Here is a 21,892-nt window from a genome sequence, read left to right as displayed (position 1 = left end):
TGAAAAATATTTTAAAACATTTAAATAATGGAAGTATGCATTTGCTATTCTGCTGGTAGATATAAGCATGTTGTGATAGATTAAGGAAGACAAGACTTGAAGTTAAATCATCCCTTGTTTTTTGTTGCCCTGTAGAGGATATTTTATCATTTCAGCTGATTCTTTGTTTGAATACTCTTGAGTAATAATTATGTGGAAGCTTGTCCTTTGGAGAAGTGAGAACGGTGGAGATTTTTCTAATTGGGCAAAAGGCAACAAAAATATTTAGTGGTGTTAAAACTTTTGCTATGTGTTTGCTAATGCCTTGCACATAAGGAATAGAAATACAAGTTATTTCTTCTGTATTTGAAGAAGCAGATGTACCAAAACTTCTAAAAGCTCTTTAGATGAACAGATTCTTATAACCATTAGATAAAAAAGTTGAAAAAATATGTTGCAATTCTTTCTGTAATAACTCATCTGAAGAACATAAGGAGTGGGCCCGATGAACTAGTGTTTTAATAGTTTCAGCTTTAGACTGGGATTGTGATGAGATTCAGCATGGATATAATGGCCTGTATGAGTCTTTTCCCTAAAAACAGAAAATGTATGCCATCTGGTTGGCAAAAAATTAAAAGATTTAAAAACGCTAACTGTTTATTTTCTTCTTTCTCAAGGGTGAAACATGTGAAACTTTACTTCCCTCTCCTAACTTAACAGATCCAATGGTCTATGTCTATCCCCTTTGTGAGAGATAGTACTTCTTTTTAAATCAGCTAATCTTTCCTAACTTAAAAAAATTTTTTTTTTAAAATTGTGTGTGTGTGTGTGTGTGTGTGTGTGTGTGTGTGTGTGTGTGTGTGTGTGTGTGTGTGTGTGTGTGTGTGTGTCGGCAGAAGCGGGAATGCAGAGCATACGGTGCATGTGGGCGCCGCCGCCAGGGCACTGTTCATAAGTTCATTTTTAAGAAAAAAAATTTTTATCATAAAAACAAAAAATTCTTAGAATGATCAATATTAAAATAAATAAGGCCAGATACACCGAATAAAAATTAAGAAAAATTGTATATTGCTGCTTCTTTGATCAGCCGGCTGTTTACAATTTTGCAGCGAGAGCAGGCTAAATTCTTGTGTAGAGAATGTTGTGTCTACTGCATTCTATCTAAAGTGAAAAGGCGAACGGTTTTTATGTACAGAAACGAATTTTTGTACAAAACATTTGTTGCTAGTTAACCAGTCATATGGTACGCATCTCAGTAGGCTATTGACCGGAGCGCAGTGTGGACTATTATTTCGTCTCTGTGTCGTGTTGTGTAATAATTTCTTGTGGGTACAAAATAGAAATGGAATCAAAAATTAAAAAAAAAAGTTATCCGGTGCACAAAATCGTAAGCGACATGCTGTGAAAGAAGCAGATGTTAAGAAACAAACTGGGACTCTTAATAAATTTGTTAAAATATCAAAATATTCTGATGCAGATTGTAACCAACTCGATACATCAGAAATCAGAGTTCAAGAACCGTGCACATCATCCAGTTTGCATCAAAGTACTATTGCAACTATGAACAAGATACCAAGAAACATGATTTAAGTGAAAAACAGTTAGGAGAAGATTTAGTTGTAGTTGACCACGAAATTAACACATTGTTAGTCTCTGTAAATTTAGAAGATCCAGGTGAATGGTGAAATATTGATGAAAAGTTACAAGTTGTTTTAATTGAAATGGGGCCTGTTCAAAAGAAAAATATAATATACCCCAGAGATACATATGGTCGTAAATTTGGCGACACATATTATAATAGAAAAATGGAAAACGGGGAGCTCGTGCCAAGAACATGGCTCATTTATTACAAAACTTTAAATTCTGTTTTTTGCTTTTGTTGCAAACTTTTTACACCTACTGAATCAAGTAGTTTTGTAGAAGATTATAACGAATGGAGAAATGTAAGTCCAACTTTGCATAGACATGAGACTAGTTTAACTCACATGAAAAATTTCTTAAAATGGAAGGAACTTGATAAAAAAAAAAAAAAAAAACTACTATTAATTGCCAGACTCAGAGCATGTATGAAATGGAAAAGAAACATTGGATGAGTGTTTTAGAATGCTTAATTGAAATTAAGATACATCAGAAATGACCTTGGTAGCTGAAATTTAGCTTTTCGCAGATCATCAAATAAATTATATGAAAGGAATAATGGCAATTTTTTAAAATTAGTCGAACTGTTTGTGAAGTTTGATCCCATTACGCAAAAATCATGTTGAAAGGGCCCTACATCGAAATAATAGAGTACACTACTTGAGTAAAGACAGACAAAATGAAATATTGGAAACTTTAAGAAATGCAATCAGGGATACAATTTTATTATCAATTCGAAAATCTAAATATTATTCCATAATTTTAGACTGCACACCTGATGCAAGTAAAACAGAACAAATGACCATTATTATTCGCTTTGTTTCCTGTGACAATGGAATTGTCAAGATCAGCGAAAACTTTTTAGGTTTTGCAGATATATCAGATTCCACACAACTGAAAAAATGGAACATCCCCTTTGAAAACATGCGAGGTCAAGGGTATGACAATGCGTCAAATATGAAAGGGAAAAAAATATGGGCTCCAAAATTTCCTTTTGAACAAAAATCCTCGAGCTTTTACATGCCATGTGCTGCTCATACTCTAAATTTAATCATTAACGATACAGCCAAAGTGTATGCAGATACAATTAGTTTCTTTGCAATTATTCAAGAAATATACAATTTCTTTTCATTCTCTTACAAACATTGAACAATCCTTTTAAAGTTCGTAAAATCGTAAAATTTTAACATTGAAACAGCCATCAAAAACGCGATGGGAAAGTAAAATTAATGCAATCCGCCCTCTACGATATCAGTTAGGAGAAATTTACGATGCACTTTTTGAAATTTTTAATAATGAAAATTTTAATAAAGAAACGCTCAGCATGATGCACAAACATTATGTGTTAAAATAAAGGACTACAAATTTATTTGCTCTCTTATAACTGGGCATGATTTACTTAACAGAATAAACCCTGTGAGTAAAATGCTTCAAGACAAAAATATGAACATTATACTTGCTTTAGAATTTATCGAAAACTTAAAAATATTCTTACAAGAGTATCAATCAGATAGAAATTTTAAAGAAGTTCTAAAACAGCAAAAGAACTGAGTGAAGAGGTGGACAGAGAACAAGAATTTAAAACTGGTACAGTAGTCCAACGATGAAAGAAGACACGACAATTTGACTACGAGTATCATGATGAAACGCCACAATCGCCAGAAGATAAATTTAGAGTGAATGTGTTTTATACACTTCTAGATGTTGCAATGTGTTCGTTAATAGAATGTTTTGAACAACTAAAAACATATTATGATAATTTCAATTTCTTCTATAGATTACTACCAATTAATAACGAAGATTTATGAAAAAATTGTGATGATTTAGAGATTCTCTTGAAGGACGGCGACAATAAAGACGTAAATGCAATAGAACTATATGACGAGTTATGTGTTTTCCGGGATATTTTTTGGAAGGATAATTTAAATATTCAAAACCCTTCCGATATTCTTAATTTTATTGTGTCCAATAATTTATCTTTCCCTAATTTTTCAATTGCTTTAAGAATACTATTAACCTTTCTTGTTGGTGTAGCGAGTGGTGAACGTTGCTTTTCCAAGTTGAAATTGATTAAAACCTACTTAAGAACAAGTATGTCACAAAAAAAGGCTTGTTAGTTTGGCATTAATAGCTATTGAAAATGATATATGTGCGGAATTAGATATTAAGACCGTTATTTCTAATTTTATGAATATGAAATCAAAACCCTAAAATTTTAATTTAAAAAAATTTCAAGTATATTTATGTAAATTAATTTATTTTCTGTTATTCGGTAAAGATGCTATTTTTTGAATACTTATATTAAATGTTCTAATTATTTCTGAATTCTTCTCTTATTTTCTCATCTATCTTGAGTTTCTTTTATTTTCCTAAAAGATAGTTCCACTTATAAAAATTATCAAAAATTTATTTACAAGTTACTAAGAATTTAATAACTTGTAAAATGCAAGAATTTTTTAAACTTTAGTTCAAATAAATTTTAACTTTAATTAAAATTCATTTTAATTTTGTTAGCAATTCGGTTTGGTGAGAAGGCTAAAATCCCTGTATCATTATATATTCAACGATTAAAGTGAAGTGGCTTTATCAAAATTTGCTTTAACTTTTGAGAATTTTTTGAATATACGGGTTTTTAACGATTATCCAGCCTAGTCAACACCCCTGGTTTGTTATATTTAGCGAACCAACGTGTGGCTGCTCTGTCAAAATTTATTTAAGAACTTTCAAATAATTTAAATTTTTATTATCGTAAAAGAACCACACACGCCCGGATCATTACAGGGGCACTTAGATAGAGTCTTTGCCACCCACATTGCATGTGGGTGGCAAAGACCCTAGCGCCGGCTCTGCATATATTATTTCATTATTTTTTAATAAGTTAGGAAATTTAATGACTCTTTTTAGTATCTTACATTAGCTACTTAGGTGGTGCCTTTTGGAATTGTCAGTTATTGTTCTATCAACTTTGTACTGAAGATACCAGTGATACTCAGGTGAAAATTATTCTAATAAGTAATATTTTACATGAGTTAATTCTAGTATTATAATTATTTAAATCCCACATGACAGAGGAAAAATGGCAGCAGAGAGAGAGAGAGCAGACTGTAAAATCTATTATTGTCAATTCGTGTGTAGAGGCTTAAGTGCTGTGAGGACATCATGTTGGAGGCTTAATGGATTTTTTACAAAAAATAGCATTTCGGAAACCTCCACACAGAGAGAATTTCAAAAAATAAAAAACAAACATGTCAAGAAATATAGCAACCTGGTTAAAGATAAACCACAACCACAAATTCAACCACTCCAGACAGTAGTAAACCTCTCTTCCAAAAGGCTCAACGATGATGCCGTCAGCGCCCTTTGCCTCGGCCATAATTTTGCCGTCGCTCCGAAGGAAGTGCTGGTGCTCGATGTCATGGTTAATATCGAACAGGGGGATCGGTCGCTTACCGTCGGAGATAGCCAACAACATCAGACTTGATGTAGCCAACATCCTCGCTCGTTCTTCGCCACCAAAAAGCAACTTATCGTATGCCGAACGCATGGCTCTCCTGAAACTACACAAAGAAAAAAGTATCGTCATTACCAGAGCAGATAAGGATAAACCCCCACACACAGGCAGATACATTCACAAACTCTCCCACCACCGTAAAATAAACATTATCCTCCGTGATCGCACTACCTACATCTCGCTAGAACACGACCCCACAAAAACACAAGTTAAGAAATTAAAAATCTTAGTTAAAAAAGTAACCTCCTGGCCCCCTGATGTCATGAAAAAACTTAAACCTTTCTGCTGCCGTCCCCCCCGAATATAGGATTTACCAAAAATCCACAAACCCAATTCCCCACTCCGACCTATAGTAGATGCCACCAATGCACCTTGCTACAGACTGTCCAAACAGCTGGCCAACTCTCTGACCCCCCTAACCGGAACGTCCACTTCCTATATAAAATACTCGACCCACTTTAAAGCCCTCACAGAAAATTTAACCTTGAATAATACAGACATATTGGTAAGCTTTGATATCTCCTCTTTGTTTACCAATATTCCCTTAACTGACACCTTATCTCTCTTAGAAGACGTTTTTCCCTCTGACATCTTAAATCTCTTTTCCTTTGCTATTAACTCTGGGTATTTCTCTTGGAAGAACAAAATCTACAAGCAGATAGAGGGAACCGCCATGGGTTCCCCCCTGCCAATTTCTATATGGAAGATTTCGAAAAACGAGCCATAGACTCAGCCCCACTCAAACCTTCTATCTGGCTAAGATATGTAGATGATGTGTTCTCTATTTGGCCTCATGGCCCAGACACGTTAGACTCCTTCCTCAGTCATCTTAATAGCCTACATCCAAGAATCCAGTTTACTATGGAAAAGGAAAAGAACAACTGTTTACCCTTCCTAGACGCCTTAGTCACACGCCTGCCTAATGATACACTTGCCTTCACTATATACAGAAAACCCACACACACAGGCAGATACATTCACAAACTCTCCCACCACCACCCCTCACAATAATATGGCATCATCAAAACTCTTACTAAGAGAGCCCACAATCTTTGTTCCAGTGGAACCGCCCTTACTACTGAGCTTAACCACATACACAACACTTTCCTCTCCAATGGCTACAGTGAACACAGTATCAGAAAAATAATCAGTTCCTCCCCCCCCCCCCATTCCGCGTCCTTCTCGTCAACAAGATTTTAAAAATGCCATCACCATACCCTACATCCGTGGCACATCTGAAAAAATAGCCAAGTTACTAAAAAAGTACAACCTACACACAGCATATAAGCCCTACTGCAAACTTGCTACCCTTATCCGGTCTACGAAAGATCAGCTCCCTCCTCTCTCGCTACCTGGAGTTTACAAAGTACCCTTTTCCTGTAAGCTGGCGTACTTTGGACAGACAGGCAGATCAGCATCCATCCGCCTGGAGGAACACATCTTACATCTGTAAACACAACTATGGCCATTCAGGCTTGGCTGACCATGTTATGGACACCACCCACAGAGTATCATGGAAGAAAACCACCATGCTCCACCACAGCAAATTCAAGAAAGAGACTTTTCTTAGAAGCAGCAGCAGCTCTCAGAAACCAACCAAATCTTAATAAATATGGTTGCATTAAGCTTCCGAAGATTTGGGAAACACTCATCACCAGAGATCCCACCTTACATTCCAGGCCACCTACTACCGCCCTTAGAGGGCGCTCCACCTAGATAGGACTTTAGTGTCACCCACGTGGTTGGGCTTAGTATTGTAAGATTTGTGTGTGCATGTTACATTAATTGTTTTTGTAATCCCCTTAGATGTCCTAGTGACTAGGATGAAATATAGGAAGCATTAAATTCTATTTTAATTCTTTTTGAGTGTTGTAAAAAATCCATTAAGCCTCCAACATGATATTATTGTCAATGTTATGTCCTTGTCCATTCATATTTGCACTACTCCACAGGTTTTGTGTCCATTAAAGTAACTGATATGTATGGATTGAGACAATTGCCATATAAGATTATCAAGTTTGATCTCATTTAACTCAAAGCCCAAAGTAAGGGAAGTGTGCACAGCCAGCATCCATTTTTTCCTCTGGAAAAATGTTCAATATATCATCTGATGTATCAGGATCACACGATGAGTTTAGTTCATTTTCAGTGGATAAAAAGTATCAATTTTTCCTGTTGGGGTGTCTGATGGTTTATTTTTCAGTGATACTCTTACCATAATTTTCTTCATAAGGTCTATGATGGATATCCTTAGGTATGGCATACTTCCAAGAGAAGGAAGTAGCCAGCAGGGATGGTAAAATTGAAAATATCAATATCAAGATTTGGGGGGGGGAAGAATTTTGTATTGAAGAATTTATATCGAAGAATTTTTCAATATAAAGTGTCAAAAAGAGGAATATTGGTAAATAGAGAACTGACATCATCATTATTTAAAACTAAATTTGAATTAAAGATTTGAAATGAGCAGACTTTTTAATATAAGATGAGGTATGACCAGTAATGCCCCCCCCAGCCATGTCTTTATGAAACATTTTGAAAAACATGCCCATGATACTGCCATTCTCAAACCTTCTATCTGGCAAGATATGTTGATGATGTTTTCTCTATTTGGCCATATGGCTCAGACATATTAGGCTCCTTCCTCCTCCACCTCAATAGCCAGCACATCAGAATATAGTTCACCATAGAAAAAGAAAATAATAATAACAGCCTGCCTTTTCTAGATACCCTAATTACTCGTCTTCCCAATGGCATCCTTTCTTCTAAAGTTTAGAGAAAATCCTCCCACATAGGTAAATATATACATAATCTTTTCCATCCCCCTCCCTAACAATATGCCATTATCAAAACCTTGTCAAAAGAACCTCCAACTTCTTCCACCCAGGTTTTCCTGTCAGCTGAACTCTCCTTCATTCACCAGAGCTTCCTAGCTAATGGTTATAATGCTAAGAAGATTAACAAAGTGGCTTTTCTTTCATTCTTCTCATCAAACACACTACAATAATGCTATTACCATTCCCTAAATCCAAGACACCTCAGAAAATATTGTCAGGACTCTAATATATATATATATATATATATAATCTCTGTACTTCTTTCAAACCTCATCTAAAGCTGGCTGCCCTTATCTGCTCTCCTAAAGATAAACCACCTCCCCTCCCTGCTTTAGGTATTAATAAGATTCTGAGTTCTTGCAAATTATCTTCTTATGGTCAAATTGGGAGATCTTCCAACAACTGTCTAGAAGAACAAAAGAAATACATCCACTACTATTACTAGTGGTCAGTCTGGTCTAGCTGGCCATGCTTTGGATATCTTGCATAGAATTAAATGGGAACAAACTACTACGCTTCAATGCAACAAATATAAACTTGAAAGACTTGTCTTAGAATAAGCAGCAGATTTATTAAATCAGTATAATCTTAATAAATATGGATGTGTTAAACTTCCCAAGATTTAGAAAACTTTAATTCTTAGGCTTCCTGCCCAACAGCTAAGGTTAGCCAACAGCACCCATAGAGAGTGCCCTTCATAGGACTAGGCTGAAGTCTATTTTCTTCCACTTACTGTTCTGAGTGCTTTTGTGCTTATACAATTTTGAGATTATATTTTGAGATGATGCTTCTGTGACAGACAAAATGCAGGAGCTAATAAACTTATATTTTATTGTTACTATGTGCTGTATTCATTCCATTAAACCTTATGATGAGTTTCAACCAAGACATAAGCCGAAATACTAAGAACCCAATCACACATGGCCTTGACAGTTCCCCTTGTAACCACTGCACTTGGTCTCCTGCCAGTCACTAAGTGACAAATAAGTGGTAGCAGGATTTGACATTAGCTGATCATGAAGGCTCCAGATTCTTTACTCACCAGTGGCTAGCCTACAGAACCATTTTACTGATGTACCCTCAATATTGCATGATGCACAGTGTATATGTATTTCTGGGATATACATTGATATGGAAAGGAACACTACCAAGACCAGCTTTTAACTTTACTGAGGTCTCATCCGTAGGAAGTAGATCACCCCCCTTGGCAATACTGCAAATTAAATCGCCATAGAAGTCATATTTTCCATATACAAGTAGCAAAATGCTATTATATTATGATATTAAAATGTTCTAAATAAGAAATAGCTGCAGAGAGTTTTATGCAGACAATTATCAAGATGGCTGAGTGGTTAGCATATCCATTCTCCAGCCAAATAGCTACAGGTTTGAATCTCGCCGTGGGTATGGAAGTTTGTGATTGTCTGTGAAAATACTAGTGGTGGTGGTGGGTGGTAGATGGTGTTGGTGCAGATAATGATGATAGTTGCAATTCGTTGTAGTTGGTGAACTGAGTGGGGAGACAGAGTTGTAGAATAGTGTCCAACCTTGATGAATCCCTTGGACTCCCTGGAGGTGTCACTTAATAATAATAATAATTATATATTTTTCTGTTTTAATCCTTTCTCTAAGCATGTCTAAATGTTCCTTTTCCCTAATTTAAAAAGCCAAACAGAATACAGAAGTTTAAAGATTATTATGAATACACAGTGTGACAAAAAGTAATAAGGGCAAAATGAAATCAAAAACAATAACAATGTATAGGACAATGTGTTATTCACAGTTCCCTTGTAATAGTCTTTCAAGGACTGAACACACTAATTATAGTGCTCATATGAAGTTTGAAATGACAATGATGATATTGTTAAATCTTGAATGAAAGGTTTATTATATTGTAAAATATTTCATTCAGATTTAATAGGTACAAAAAAATTACCAGAGAAAATGTTTGTATATAGGTATAAGTGAAATTGTTGACAGAAGTAACGAAATAATCATTTAATTGTAAATTCTTCTATGTATTATATTGTTAAGTGTCCTTGTAAAACCGATAAGGGTTGGAATTTAGTGAAAGTTATGTTAACATGAGAAAGTTAGATCTAAGTATACAACGAGATAATCAGCTTAAAGACCCCAGGCAGTCGCGTACGCAAGGCCCAAGTTGCATGCATGAAGAACGCAATGAGGAGATAACAGCACAGAGTGCAAGAATTTGAGGTGCTGGCCGGAAAAGAGTGACGTAAGAGGGAGAACAGCTCAGCAAGGATATACAGAGCTTGGCGACGCCAACTCGGGACTCTTTTTTTTGTTCGGGATTCCTGTTCCAGTCGTTCCCGGAGAAGTTGCGTGAGAGCGGTCGAAAAGAACGATGTCCAGTGGCAGCCATGCAGCCAGATAGCGATCCAGTGCGGGCATAATCATTGATACAACGGAAAAGCCAGCGCAAACCAATCAACATGCAGAACCACATGGACAGAACCCAGCAGAGCAGCTTCACCCACATCAAAAAGGGTGATTCGTGATCGTAATCACTAGTTCGTCCTACCTGAAAAACAACTGACCGTAAGAGAGGGTAACAAGCTGTGTGAATTTTTCGGGAGATCAAGAGAGATCTTGATGCTCGGTAATGTAGAAACTTTTCAATTCCTTTGTATGCAAGAAACAGTTAGTGTGCAAATTTGTGCAAATATGCTCAGTGATTGGACTTACAAAACTGAACCAGGACTTCAGTATCTAATCAACTGGTAGATTATCTTAGCTCTGAGTAAGAATTCATGTACAGTGTGGTAGTGAATTGCTAAAGTTTGTAATAGCCTGATAGTTCTTGAATCTAGAATAAGATAAATGCTTGTACAAGAATGTTAGTTGAATAGGATCAAGTCAGAAATTTAACTGATATTGTCTCATATTGTTTATGACTAGGAGTATTAAGGTTATGTCTGGTTAATCATTTTAAATTCTGTAGGAGAGATTCAGTTTTGTTAAGTGATCTTAATATTTGTACATCATAATAGAGCAATGAATAAACCTTTCTTTTTCTTGTCTAACAAATTGCCTGATCTGTGAACTCAATGCACCACTCATAAACATAGAACCAGTGTGAGTTAAATTGTGGGGATAGCTACAACTGCAGTAAGAGTAAAGATACAAAGTTTTTTTTTTGTAACTGGGAATTTTAATTGCTCGATTATCGAATAGTGTGTCATTCTGGGTGTTAACTCCCTGACAAGGAAGATTCTCCTGTCTAAAAATTTGGATGGCACAGCTTTAACAAACAAATTGTTCCATATTCTGACATGGAGTTAATTCCAGATTTGTATCAAAGAAATTTGGCTCTAGCCGTGGGCAATTTCTTTGTCTACCAAGTTTTGCACACGTGAGCAATTTAAGTAGTGGTCACAGGGCGAAAAGGGTGAAAGCAGGCGGGAGAAATTATATCAAGTAACAGGGATATTCACTAAAGATAATAATCGTAAGTTTTAATAATAACAAATTATAAACACAACAAACACACACACAAGGTAAGAATTTAAGGCAAAACAAAGTAAAAAAGAGAAATTTAACAATATGCACATGGAAAATATTTATTGTGATGTTATTCAGTTGTTCACATTTTTTTTGGGTATTAACTGTATCAAACAGCAACCATTCAATCTCCATTTCAATTTAGGAAAAAGTGTCTGAGTCAGGAGAATAAAGGAGGTGACTGAGCACTTGCATCTTTTTTTTTTTTTTTAGTTAGAAATGTCCTTATGATGATCTTTGTTGAATCACTGATTTTTCTCTGGGTAATTATGAACCTTACTGATTCCTTATTATTCAGTTCACTTTCATCACTCTATGCCAAATGAGTATCTGTTGCAAATAATGTCCACCAATTTATTTGAAGGGCAATTTCAGTTATCCACTTCATCTTCCACATATTCTCTGCCCTCTTAAAAATGCCAGCAGCTTAAAGCCACTAAAATATTTGTGCCCTGGACAGAGCTCGTAAACCATTCACAACATGTGTTTCAGTGGGCTCCCCAGCTTTACTTAAAACTGGAGGAGCCCACTGAAACACATGTTATGTATGCACATGATTCATACATGACAATACAATTTTAACTTGATACAGTCAGCAAGATTGAACAATCACACTTCAGTGTATCCACAGAGGCATCTCATAGAATGATACTAGTACTACATATTTTTATCTTAATTGTCTAATTGCTTTCTTGCCACACTATGTAAGATTCTAGCATATTTCACAACCCACATAAACAAAATGTTTCCCGCCCAATAGGATAACTGCAGAGTAAAATATTACAGTAAGTAGGATGAGAAGTATAAACTTTGAAACTGAATTAAAGAAAAAAAAGCATAAATTACATCAAGACAATTTAAAATATAATACCTCATAAAGTAAGCATCCAAGTGACCAAATGTCTGACTTAAAATTATAGCCATGCTCATGAATACGTTCTGGAGACATGTAATATGGAGTACCCACTAGTTATAAAGAAAACAATTATTTGCATATGGTAGTAATAATATTTTAATAATAATAATACTATAATTTCTCAAACTAATTCAGTGTAATCCTTGACAGATCATTCAACTTAATATATGCATCTATGGCAATGTTTCTGGTACCATAATGCTAAATCCAGAAGAAAGCCCCAATGTTATGGTTGCTGACTCAAGTTACCCTTTCTAGAAACCTTTTTTTCAGCTGGTTACTCAGTTAGTTAATCTCTAGCAGTCTTGAGTAGGGTTCTGTCTTATACAAACTTGGGTTTTTAATCCTCACATCTCAGAAAAACTGTCAAGGAACTCACACTAGTTCAGACAATATGAGTGTTAGAGTTTTGGATCACAGTATGACAAAATTTGCTTGCTCTGCTCTCATTCCCATTTTTCTAAAATCAGTAACAGCAACAGGATCAGCAATTGGTCATGGTTAAGGGAGGAAACTAGATACCTACCAATAACCAACAGTTAGTTAGGGCAAATGAGGGCTTTCTAATGGCTTGGAATACAAAAAAGTATTAGATGATTTATTTAGATGATAATAGACAGAATTTAAGGTTAAACAAGGTACTCGTTGTTTTCAGCAGGGAACCAGGGCAAACAGTAAAATGTTAGCTACTGAAACAAATCCTAAAACTCACCCTAACTCAATATCACCAGAGTTCAAGATCAGTACCATCAACATATAAAGCCGAAATGGCAGAGAAATGGAGCTGGCTAAGGAATTGGAGAAGCACCAGATCGACATAATACGGGTGACTGAAACAAAAAAGGCAAAAACTGATGAGATCTTTCTGATCAATAAATACAAAATGTTATATTCAGGCAATGACAATCAAGGAAAAGACAGAGTAGCCATAGTATTCAAGACTAAATACGAGGGTAATCTTCTTGAATGGCAGGCAGTCTCAAGTAGAGTGATGTGGGCAAATATGAGAATGGGAAAATGGAGAAAGAGACTTGTTTGTGCCTGTGGTCCCACAGAAGGTTCTGCTAAGGTAGAAGTGGAGGAATTTTTTGAGGCTTTAGAGAAAGCAACTGATACAATAAAAAATGAAAAGATTGCCTTGTTGGGAATCTAAATAGCAGAGTAGAAAATGATTGTCAGACATACAAAAATATTTTGGGAAAATTTGGAGAAAAGAGCAAAGCTAATAATAATGGCAAATATCTGTTGGATTTCTGCTCAGGACATGGACTGGTTATTACTAACACAATGTTCCGACATAAAAATGCACACAAATTCACATGGAGAGAAGACGCAAGGAATAAGAAAAGTCTCATTGACTATGTTATCGTTGATAGTGATGTTTTCTCTCTGGTGCAGGACACCAGATTGTACAGAGGATTTCAAATTGGAAATGATCACCATTTAGTCTTGAGCAGGATAAAATTGAAATTTCATATTGAAAACAAGAACATGTAAGAAAGTTTTAAAACGAATAAAAGTTGAGCAGCTCTCAGATATGAACTGTAGACTGCAATACACAAACATTATTCAAGAAAAAATGAAAGAGTTTGACAACAGGAATCAAACCTTGGAGATTCTTCAGTGGCAAGCTCTGAAGAAAACACTGATTGAATCAGCCAAAGAGAGGCAGTGAAGGAAAAGAAGAAAGCATATCAAAAGTTCCTGGCAAATAAGTCAGCTTGTCCTCTTACAGAATACAGAGACAAATGTAAGAAAGCTATACACTGTGTAAACCTGACTAAACAAAAGTCATGGGAAGGGTTTGATAAGAACATAGAAAATAAATATCATGAAGGTGGCAAGATATTTTGGAGGTTGTTGAAGAAACTCAGAAATGGAGAAAGAGTTCTGAAAAAATAATTAGAGATGATAAAGGTGACATGAAAACAGGAGAAAAAAGATATCTTTGAAGTATGGAGTAATTACTTTGAAAAATTGCTAAATGAAACAAGCAGTGATGAGAGCACAGTGGTAAAAAACACTGACCAGGCATGCAGTGAGAAACACATATTCATACTTGAAGTAGAAAAAGCCATCAAAAACCAGAAATGCTTAAGTATGGAGGTATAAAATTCTTACAGTGGCTGCACTGCATAGTTCAGAAAGAGTGGACAGAAGGACAAATTCCAGATTATTGAAGTACAGCTCTCATAGTATCCTATATATATAAAAAGGGAAATAAAACTGAATATGAGAATTACAGAAGTATTTCATTACTGAGTGTTCCTGGTAAGATTATTATTATTATTATTACGGGTATCTCCATGGAGTCAGTAGACTCATCACGGGAGACCCAAACTAGCAAAACAACATCTATCTTATCTCTTCTTGAATTCATTTACAGACGAAGAGCTCAAAACTAAGTCAGGCAATGAATTCCACTCATTCACCACCCTCCAGGCAAAAAACCTTGTTCCGACACCCTTGTTAACCACACTCTTCTTTAATTTCCAATGATGACCACTTGTACTTCCATCACTATCACACAGCTGAAACATTTCCCTTGCATCAATCCTATAAAAACCTTTCAGTAATTTAAATGTTTCTATCATATCACATCTTCTCCGCCTATCAACCAACCTTTGCAATCCACAAGCTCTCAATCTATCAATGTAGGGAGCATTTTTTACATCACTTACCAACTTGGTAACTCTTCTCTGAACCCTCTCCAGAGCCTCCTCATCTCCAAGGATTCCAGGTGACCAGACCTGAGCACAGTAATCCAAATGTGGAAGTATCAGCGCTTTATAAAGGGGAATAATAACCTCTTTATCTCTAGATTTCAGTGTGTTCCTCAACAACCAAGTAATCCTATGTGCAATCTTGGACACCTTAGCAATGTGCCCTCTGAACTTCATCTCCCTATCCACCAACACCACCAAGTCCCTAGCCTCATCAATCTCTTAAAGTACTGTTCCATCAATGTAGTACACAGCTGGTAATCTTTTAATCCCAAAATGCATAACTTTACACTTTTCCACATTGAACTGACATCCATTACCTTTTGCCCATTTTGCCAGCTTATTTAAATCATCCTGCAAACATAGACTTCAACATCAGCTTGATTTTTTATTGCGATACTCAACTTTGCATCACCAGCAAGCAAACAACTAAATATCTCCCTTCAAGCCATTTCCTATATCATTTATGTACAAATTAAACAACAATGCCTAAGCACAGAGCCCTGAGGTACACCACTGGTCACTTGCCTCATCCTGGACTTGGCTCCTCCATACACCACCTTCTGGTATCTCTCCCTGAGCCATTCTCTTATCCATATCACTAATTTAGTATCCATTCCCATCTGCTCCAATCTGCGTAACAGTGTTCCATGGAATATCCTGTCAAAAGCCTTAGCAAAATCCAGAAGTACTACATAGCCTGTTCCTTTGTCCAACTCAGATGTCATTCTATTATGAATAGTTAATAGATTGCTAAGGCAGGATCTACCTTTAACAAAACCATGTTGGGCCTCTATAGAGTATCCACCCATTCTTGAATTTATCCTGATCCACCCATTCTTGAATTTTGTCTTTAACCAACTTTTCCAATACTTTTACCACTACTCCTGAGATGGTGATTGGTCTGTAATTAACTACCGCAGGTTGAGAGCCACCCTTATGTAAAGGAACCACTTTGCCTAACTTCCACTCTTTAGGGACCATACCAGAGTTCAAACTTAAATTAAATATCCAAGTAAGAGGGGTTGACAATTCATTTGCACATTCACACAACACCCGAGCTGATATTCTAAGCCTACAGCAGTGTTTGCATTGAAATTTTGCAATATATTAAAAACCTCTGATTTCTTGGCTTCAATTCTCACATTAGTTATTGCTACAGGTACAGAGATATCCTCACTTGGGTGGTAGACTTTTGAAAAGTGATCACTCAGTAACTCGTCTATTATATCTGATTTTGTCACCTCAATTCCATCAGCACCCACTAAAGTTATCCTTGCGAAGTCATTCTTCCTTTTACTTGCCACACAGCGGAAGAACTCTTTGGGATTACCCTTGATCTCTTTGGCTAAGGTCTTCTCATAATCTGATTTAGCTTTTCTTACTATGCTGGTAACCTTCCTAGCTTGAGCCTTGTACTGCTCATGGGTGTACTGATCGCCTTTCTCCTTGTAAATTCTCCATAACATTTTTTTTTTTGCAGGTAAAGCTTGATACTACTGCTCATCCATCTAACGCCTGCCTTGTTTGACTTCCTGACCAGGAGGACACAATCTGATATTGCTTTCCTCAGATACCAGTTGATTTTATCCCATGCACTGCTAACATCTTTCCCCTGCAATATGTTCTACCATAGGATGGCTGCAAGCTCACTCCGAAGCTTGTTATAATTGCCTAACCTATAGTTCCGTATATATCTCTTCTTAACAGAAAAATCCACAGATTTTGCAACCTCCCAAGTCAATACTACATGATCGCTTTCACCAATTGGAAGTAACGAGGACACCTTATTTATGCATATATCCTCTGAACCAATAACCAGGTCTAACACTCTCACACCACGTGTCCCTTCAGTTATGTGCTGTTTCAAATAATTATCTCGTAGAAGATATATGAACTCCATTTCCTTTTTGCTACGTGATACTTCCTCCTTCCAATTTGTATCACCATAATTAAAATCCCCCATAATAATCACTAAACCTGCACTCATTGCAGTAATTTGTTGATGCATGAATTCAATATCTCCCCCTGTACTCCTTGGCCTATAGCAGCATCCAACTGTATATTTGGTTGCATTGGTCACTATTTTGCACCAGACCGCCTCAAATGAATCTCATTCACATGTCTATCATCTTGATATACTACTTTCTTTGGCTGCAACACATCAGCTATCATCAACAGTACTTCTACCTCTGTTCTATCTTCTCTATCCTCTCTGAAAATACTGTACCCATCACATTCAATTCCAGTGACCACATCTTTTACTGACAGCCAAGTTTCACTAATACCTACAACTTTTGGTGAGATTGCACTGACTAATGCCAAAAATTCTTCTCTCTTATTTCGAATGCTTCTTGCATTAGTATACAAAAATTGCAGATTCCCTCTAGATCTTGTACCGGCTTTAGAACTGATATATGTCACTAATTTTAGTAGTCCCATGCCAATTTTTATCCCCTCTCTTATGCAATTTATTCTGTGAATAAGGATCAATAAATATACAATCAGTGCTAAAGTTTCTCTCTCTTACACTCAACCTTTTCAATATTAGTTTCCCTGCCAACTTGAGAAGATTGTGGAAGAGAAGCTTGGTTGGTGAAGAACAAGCTGGATTCAGGTCAAACAGAGGCTGTCAGGATCAGATTTTCACCTTACGACAGACAGTTGAGAAATCATGGGAATATAACAAAGATCTGTATTTAAGTTTTGTAGATCTGGAAAAGGCATATGACAAAGTGCCAAGAAAGAAGCTATTCTAAACACTACAGTTGTAGGGTGTTAATAGGGCATTATATCAAGCAATATTTAGTCTTTATTTGAGTTGGAAGTCAGCAGTTGAAGGAAGTACAGGAAGGTGGTTAATGTTAAATCTGGTGTCAGACAAGGATGTACATTATCCCCTCTGTTATTCATTATCTATATGGATCACATTATGAAGGAAAGTGGTATTAAATCTGATATCGCCAGCCTTGTTGGCCGAGTGGTTAGCATATCCACTCTCCAGCCAAAAGGCTATGGGTTCGAATCCCGCCGTTAGCATGGATGCTTGTGATTGTGTGTGAAAATAATAGTGGTGATGGTTGGCGGTAGATGGCGTTGGTGTAGATGATGAAGTTAGTTGGGGTTGGTGGAAACAGAGAGTTGTAGAGTAGGTATCCTCCCTTGATGAGTCTTTGGACTTCCTGGAGGTGTTACATAATAATATTGCAAAGAAGCATTGGCCTTTTCTGAACAGTAGAAGAAAGTGAAACTTTTTTTTTTTTTGCCAGCCTGGTTGGCCAAGTGGTTAGCATAACCACTCTCAAGCCAAAAGGCTCTGGGTTCAAATCCTGCCATTGGCATGGATGTTTGTGATTGTCTGTGAAAATAATAGTGGTGATGGTGGACAGTAGATGGTGCTGGCGTAGATTAGGCGGTTTGTGGATGAGGTTGAGTAGTGGAGACAGAGAGTTGTAGAGTAGGTGCCCTCTCTCGATGAGTCTTAGGTGTGAAATAATAATAATAATAATAATAATAACAAAATTGGAGATGTTAATGTCAGCTCTTTGCTTTATACAGATGATGTTATACTTCTAAAGAAATCCGCTACAAGTCTGCAAGATTCCCTGACTAAATTGAATAACTGTTGTAAAAGATATGGTATGAAGGTCAGCATTAAAAAAGACAAAGACAATGAAAATAGGCAGAAGCATTGAAAATATCAACTGCACTGTGAATGGAGAACCTAAAGAACAAGTAAAACATTTCAGCTACTTAGGCTTGATTTTTAGTGAAGATGGTAAATTAAATATGGAAATAGACAACAGAATCAACTGAATAAATTATATGTAATAAGAGAGAAATTAGCCAAAACACTAAATCAGTTTTCAAACCAGTTTTAACTTATGGATCTGAGAGCTGGGTTAGAAGTAAAACACTTGACCAAAGACTAGAGACCACAGATATGAGAGTCCTGAGAAAGATTAGGGGCATGAACAGATAGCATCAATGGCAATATCATATTAAAAATGAGGATATTAGGAAAGAACTTGAGATTGTCAGCATCCAGGAATACATTAGCAGAGCTAATCTCAGGTGGTATGGTCACTTAGAATGGGAGAGGAAAGATTAGCAAAACAAGGGTATATATCAGAAATTTGACGATGATAGACAACATTTTTTACATCTTAAACTCTTTTGTAAATGCTTTCGATAATTTCTTTAGCCAGCAATGCCAACACAGCAGTAATTAGAAGAAAAAAAAAAATCCTTCATCACTATATACTTTGAAGGTTTAACAGCTTACTAAATAATCTAAAATAACAGTTACTAAATATATAAAACCACAGTAATGACTAATTCATAAATATTTCATCCCAAGTATCTTTGGGACATCATCAGTACAGTAGTTCAAACAATACTAGGAATAGCATACAATTAGGGCGCATGATTACAATGTGCATGCAGTAACATGCTATAGAAGTAAATTAAATATAACTGGAAAAAAAAGAAATATATATATATATATATATATATATATATAAAGATTATTTTACACAATTTTGAATGACAATTTCCCATGCTTTAGGAATAGTAAGAACGTCATTGCGGTTTAAATTTAGTCTGTGTAGTAGGGCTTCAGCACTTTCTTATAAACGTTCATATTTATATAAAGATCTGTGTAAAAGTTTTGGCTTCTCCCAATGGATTCTATGGTTTGGATTTTCAACTCCATGTTGGGAGAGACCAGATTTCTGCGGTTTGAAAAGACGAATGTGGTCTTGATGTTCCAAAATGCGTTTCTGAACAGACCTACCTGTCTGACCAAAGTAAGACAATTTGCAGGAGCATGGGATCTCATAAATGCCAGGTAACATCAGAGGTGAGAGTTTGTCCTTAGGACAAGGTAACAAGTTATAGATTTGGTTGAGGTTTGTAAGTAGTGGCAAAATTGTATTTCTTCGTAATTTTTGAAAGACGTTCAAAGATGCCTTTGACGTAAGGTATGGGAATTCTATGGACTCCTTCTTGTCTGGGTTGATGTGTAGGAAGGTGACTGATGATTTTTTGAGTTGTTTTAAGATTATATCCATTTAGTATGGCTGTATTTTTGATTATTTCTAATTCTTGGTTTTGAGAATCTTCAGAGGAGCAGAATTTGTGTGCTCTAGAAACTAGTGATTTAATGATGCCAAATTTCTGAGATGGATGATGAGTGGAAGAATTGTGAATGTAGCGACCTGAAAATGTAGGCTTGTGATAGACAGATGTGGCGATGGAACCATCTTCTTTTCTTTGAATGTGTCAATCCAGAAAGAAGATACCCTGTGGAGATTCTTTTTCTACCGTAAAGTTGATGTGAGGGTGAAGAAGGTTTATTTTATCTAGAAACAGTTGTAATTCCTGTTCGGGATGATCCCAGACTGCAAATACGTCATCGACATATCGTAACCAAATTTTTGGTTTGGGTTCAAAAGTGAATATTTTTTCTTCAAGGTGCTCTAGAAACAGGTTTGCTAAATTTGGTGATAAAGGAGATCTCATTGCTGTTCCTTCTTGCTTGTAAATTTGACCTTTCCAGGTGAAGTAACTGGATGTAATCACAAATTTGAATAATTCAACAATATCAGAAGGAAATTTTTGAGTTAATAATTCTACTGTTTCTTTGTGGGGAATGTTCGTGAAAAGGGAGATGATGTCAAAGTTAATTAACAAGTCAGTTTTTAACAGTTGCATGTCTTTTATTTTTGCATGAAACTCTGTGGAATTTTTGATTGAAGAGGCTGAGTGGCCTATGTGAGGACGGAGAAGATTAGATAAGAATCTTGATAACTTGTAAGTTGGACTGTTAATAGAATCTACGACTGGTCTGAAAGGAACATTAATTTTGTGAAGCTTAAGTAAGCCATAAATTCTGGGAGGTCTAGCATGGTATGTCTTGAGTTTTTTAATTGTTTTTTAATTTCATCGCAAGATACTTGGGATGAAATATTTACGAATCAAATAGTCATTACTGTGGTTAGTACGTGTGTTTTTTAGTTACTAAATAGTCTTATCACTTCTACAGTGTCTTTTTAAGGCAGTGGATTCCTCCATTTTACTGAATGCATAGCATGAAGCACATGGTATCCATTCAGTAAAATGGAGATTCAATAAAATGGATATCTGCATTTCCCATGTTGATTCATATATATACAGTTTTGATGCTGTGTTGTTCTTGTTTAGTTGCCAATCATCTAGACAATCTGTAACAGGCAAGTATACTCTGACAGTGTATTCCATATATTTCCTGGTAATAATAATGAATGGATTTCATCTTTAGGAGAGTAACTCAGTGGACCCTAGCCACAAAAGCCATATCACTCTTCTTGATGTAACCTAGTCTCTTGGATAGATGCATGGAAGAATTTAAAATGTAATGTAATTCTTTATGGAGCATGATGTCACTGAGCAACTGAGACTAGCTTTGAGTGTGTCAGTATTTTTATTATGCCATAGAAGATAGATTTTTTTTTTATTCCATATAAAAAGCCTGACTGTATTATGAATTGAAACAATACATTTAGATCATCATGTTGGAGACTTAAGTATTTAAAGTACTAAGTATTTAAAATTCATCACTTGTTCTGTTATTATTTTATTTTATTATTTTTTTTGTATATTAATAATTTTGCCTGATTGGTTGCCTGCTAATTACAAGTGTTTTGGTTTTGATATTTCATATATTTTTGGCAGATAAGTTAGAAATGAAATACTTTTCTTCGTAAACTACTTTCTGTGTCTA

At 35.9% G+C, this 21,892-nt stretch overlaps 1 protein-coding gene across 5 annotated transcripts in view; it reads right to left on the bottom strand.

Moving 5' to 3' along the window:
* Window positions 1–21,892, bottom strand: part of LOC150103872 (serine/threonine-protein kinase Nek7-like) — a 199,502-nt gene that overhangs the window by 32,124 nt on the left and 145,486 nt on the right. For all 5 annotated transcript variants that reach the window (XM_090396582.1, XM_090396579.1, XM_090396577.1 and 2 more), the window contains exon 7: window positions 12,362–12,456. In XM_090396582.1, the coding sequence (XP_090252708.1) occupies window positions 12,362–12,456 (95 nt within the window). The remainder of the gene's footprint in view (window positions 1–12,361; window positions 12,457–21,892) is intronic.

The sequence above is a fragment of the Typopeltis vanoorti genome, chromosome 8, assembly GCF_054136105.1.
Source record: "Typopeltis vanoorti isolate ZY-2024b chromosome 8, IOZ_Tvanoo_1.0, whole genome shotgun sequence".
NCBI lineage: Eukaryota > Metazoa > Arthropoda > Arachnida > Uropygi > Thelyphonidae > Typopeltis > Typopeltis vanoorti.
The sequence above is the reverse complement of the archived record's forward strand: the minus strand, read 5'-3'. Positions and strand labels throughout refer to the sequence as shown.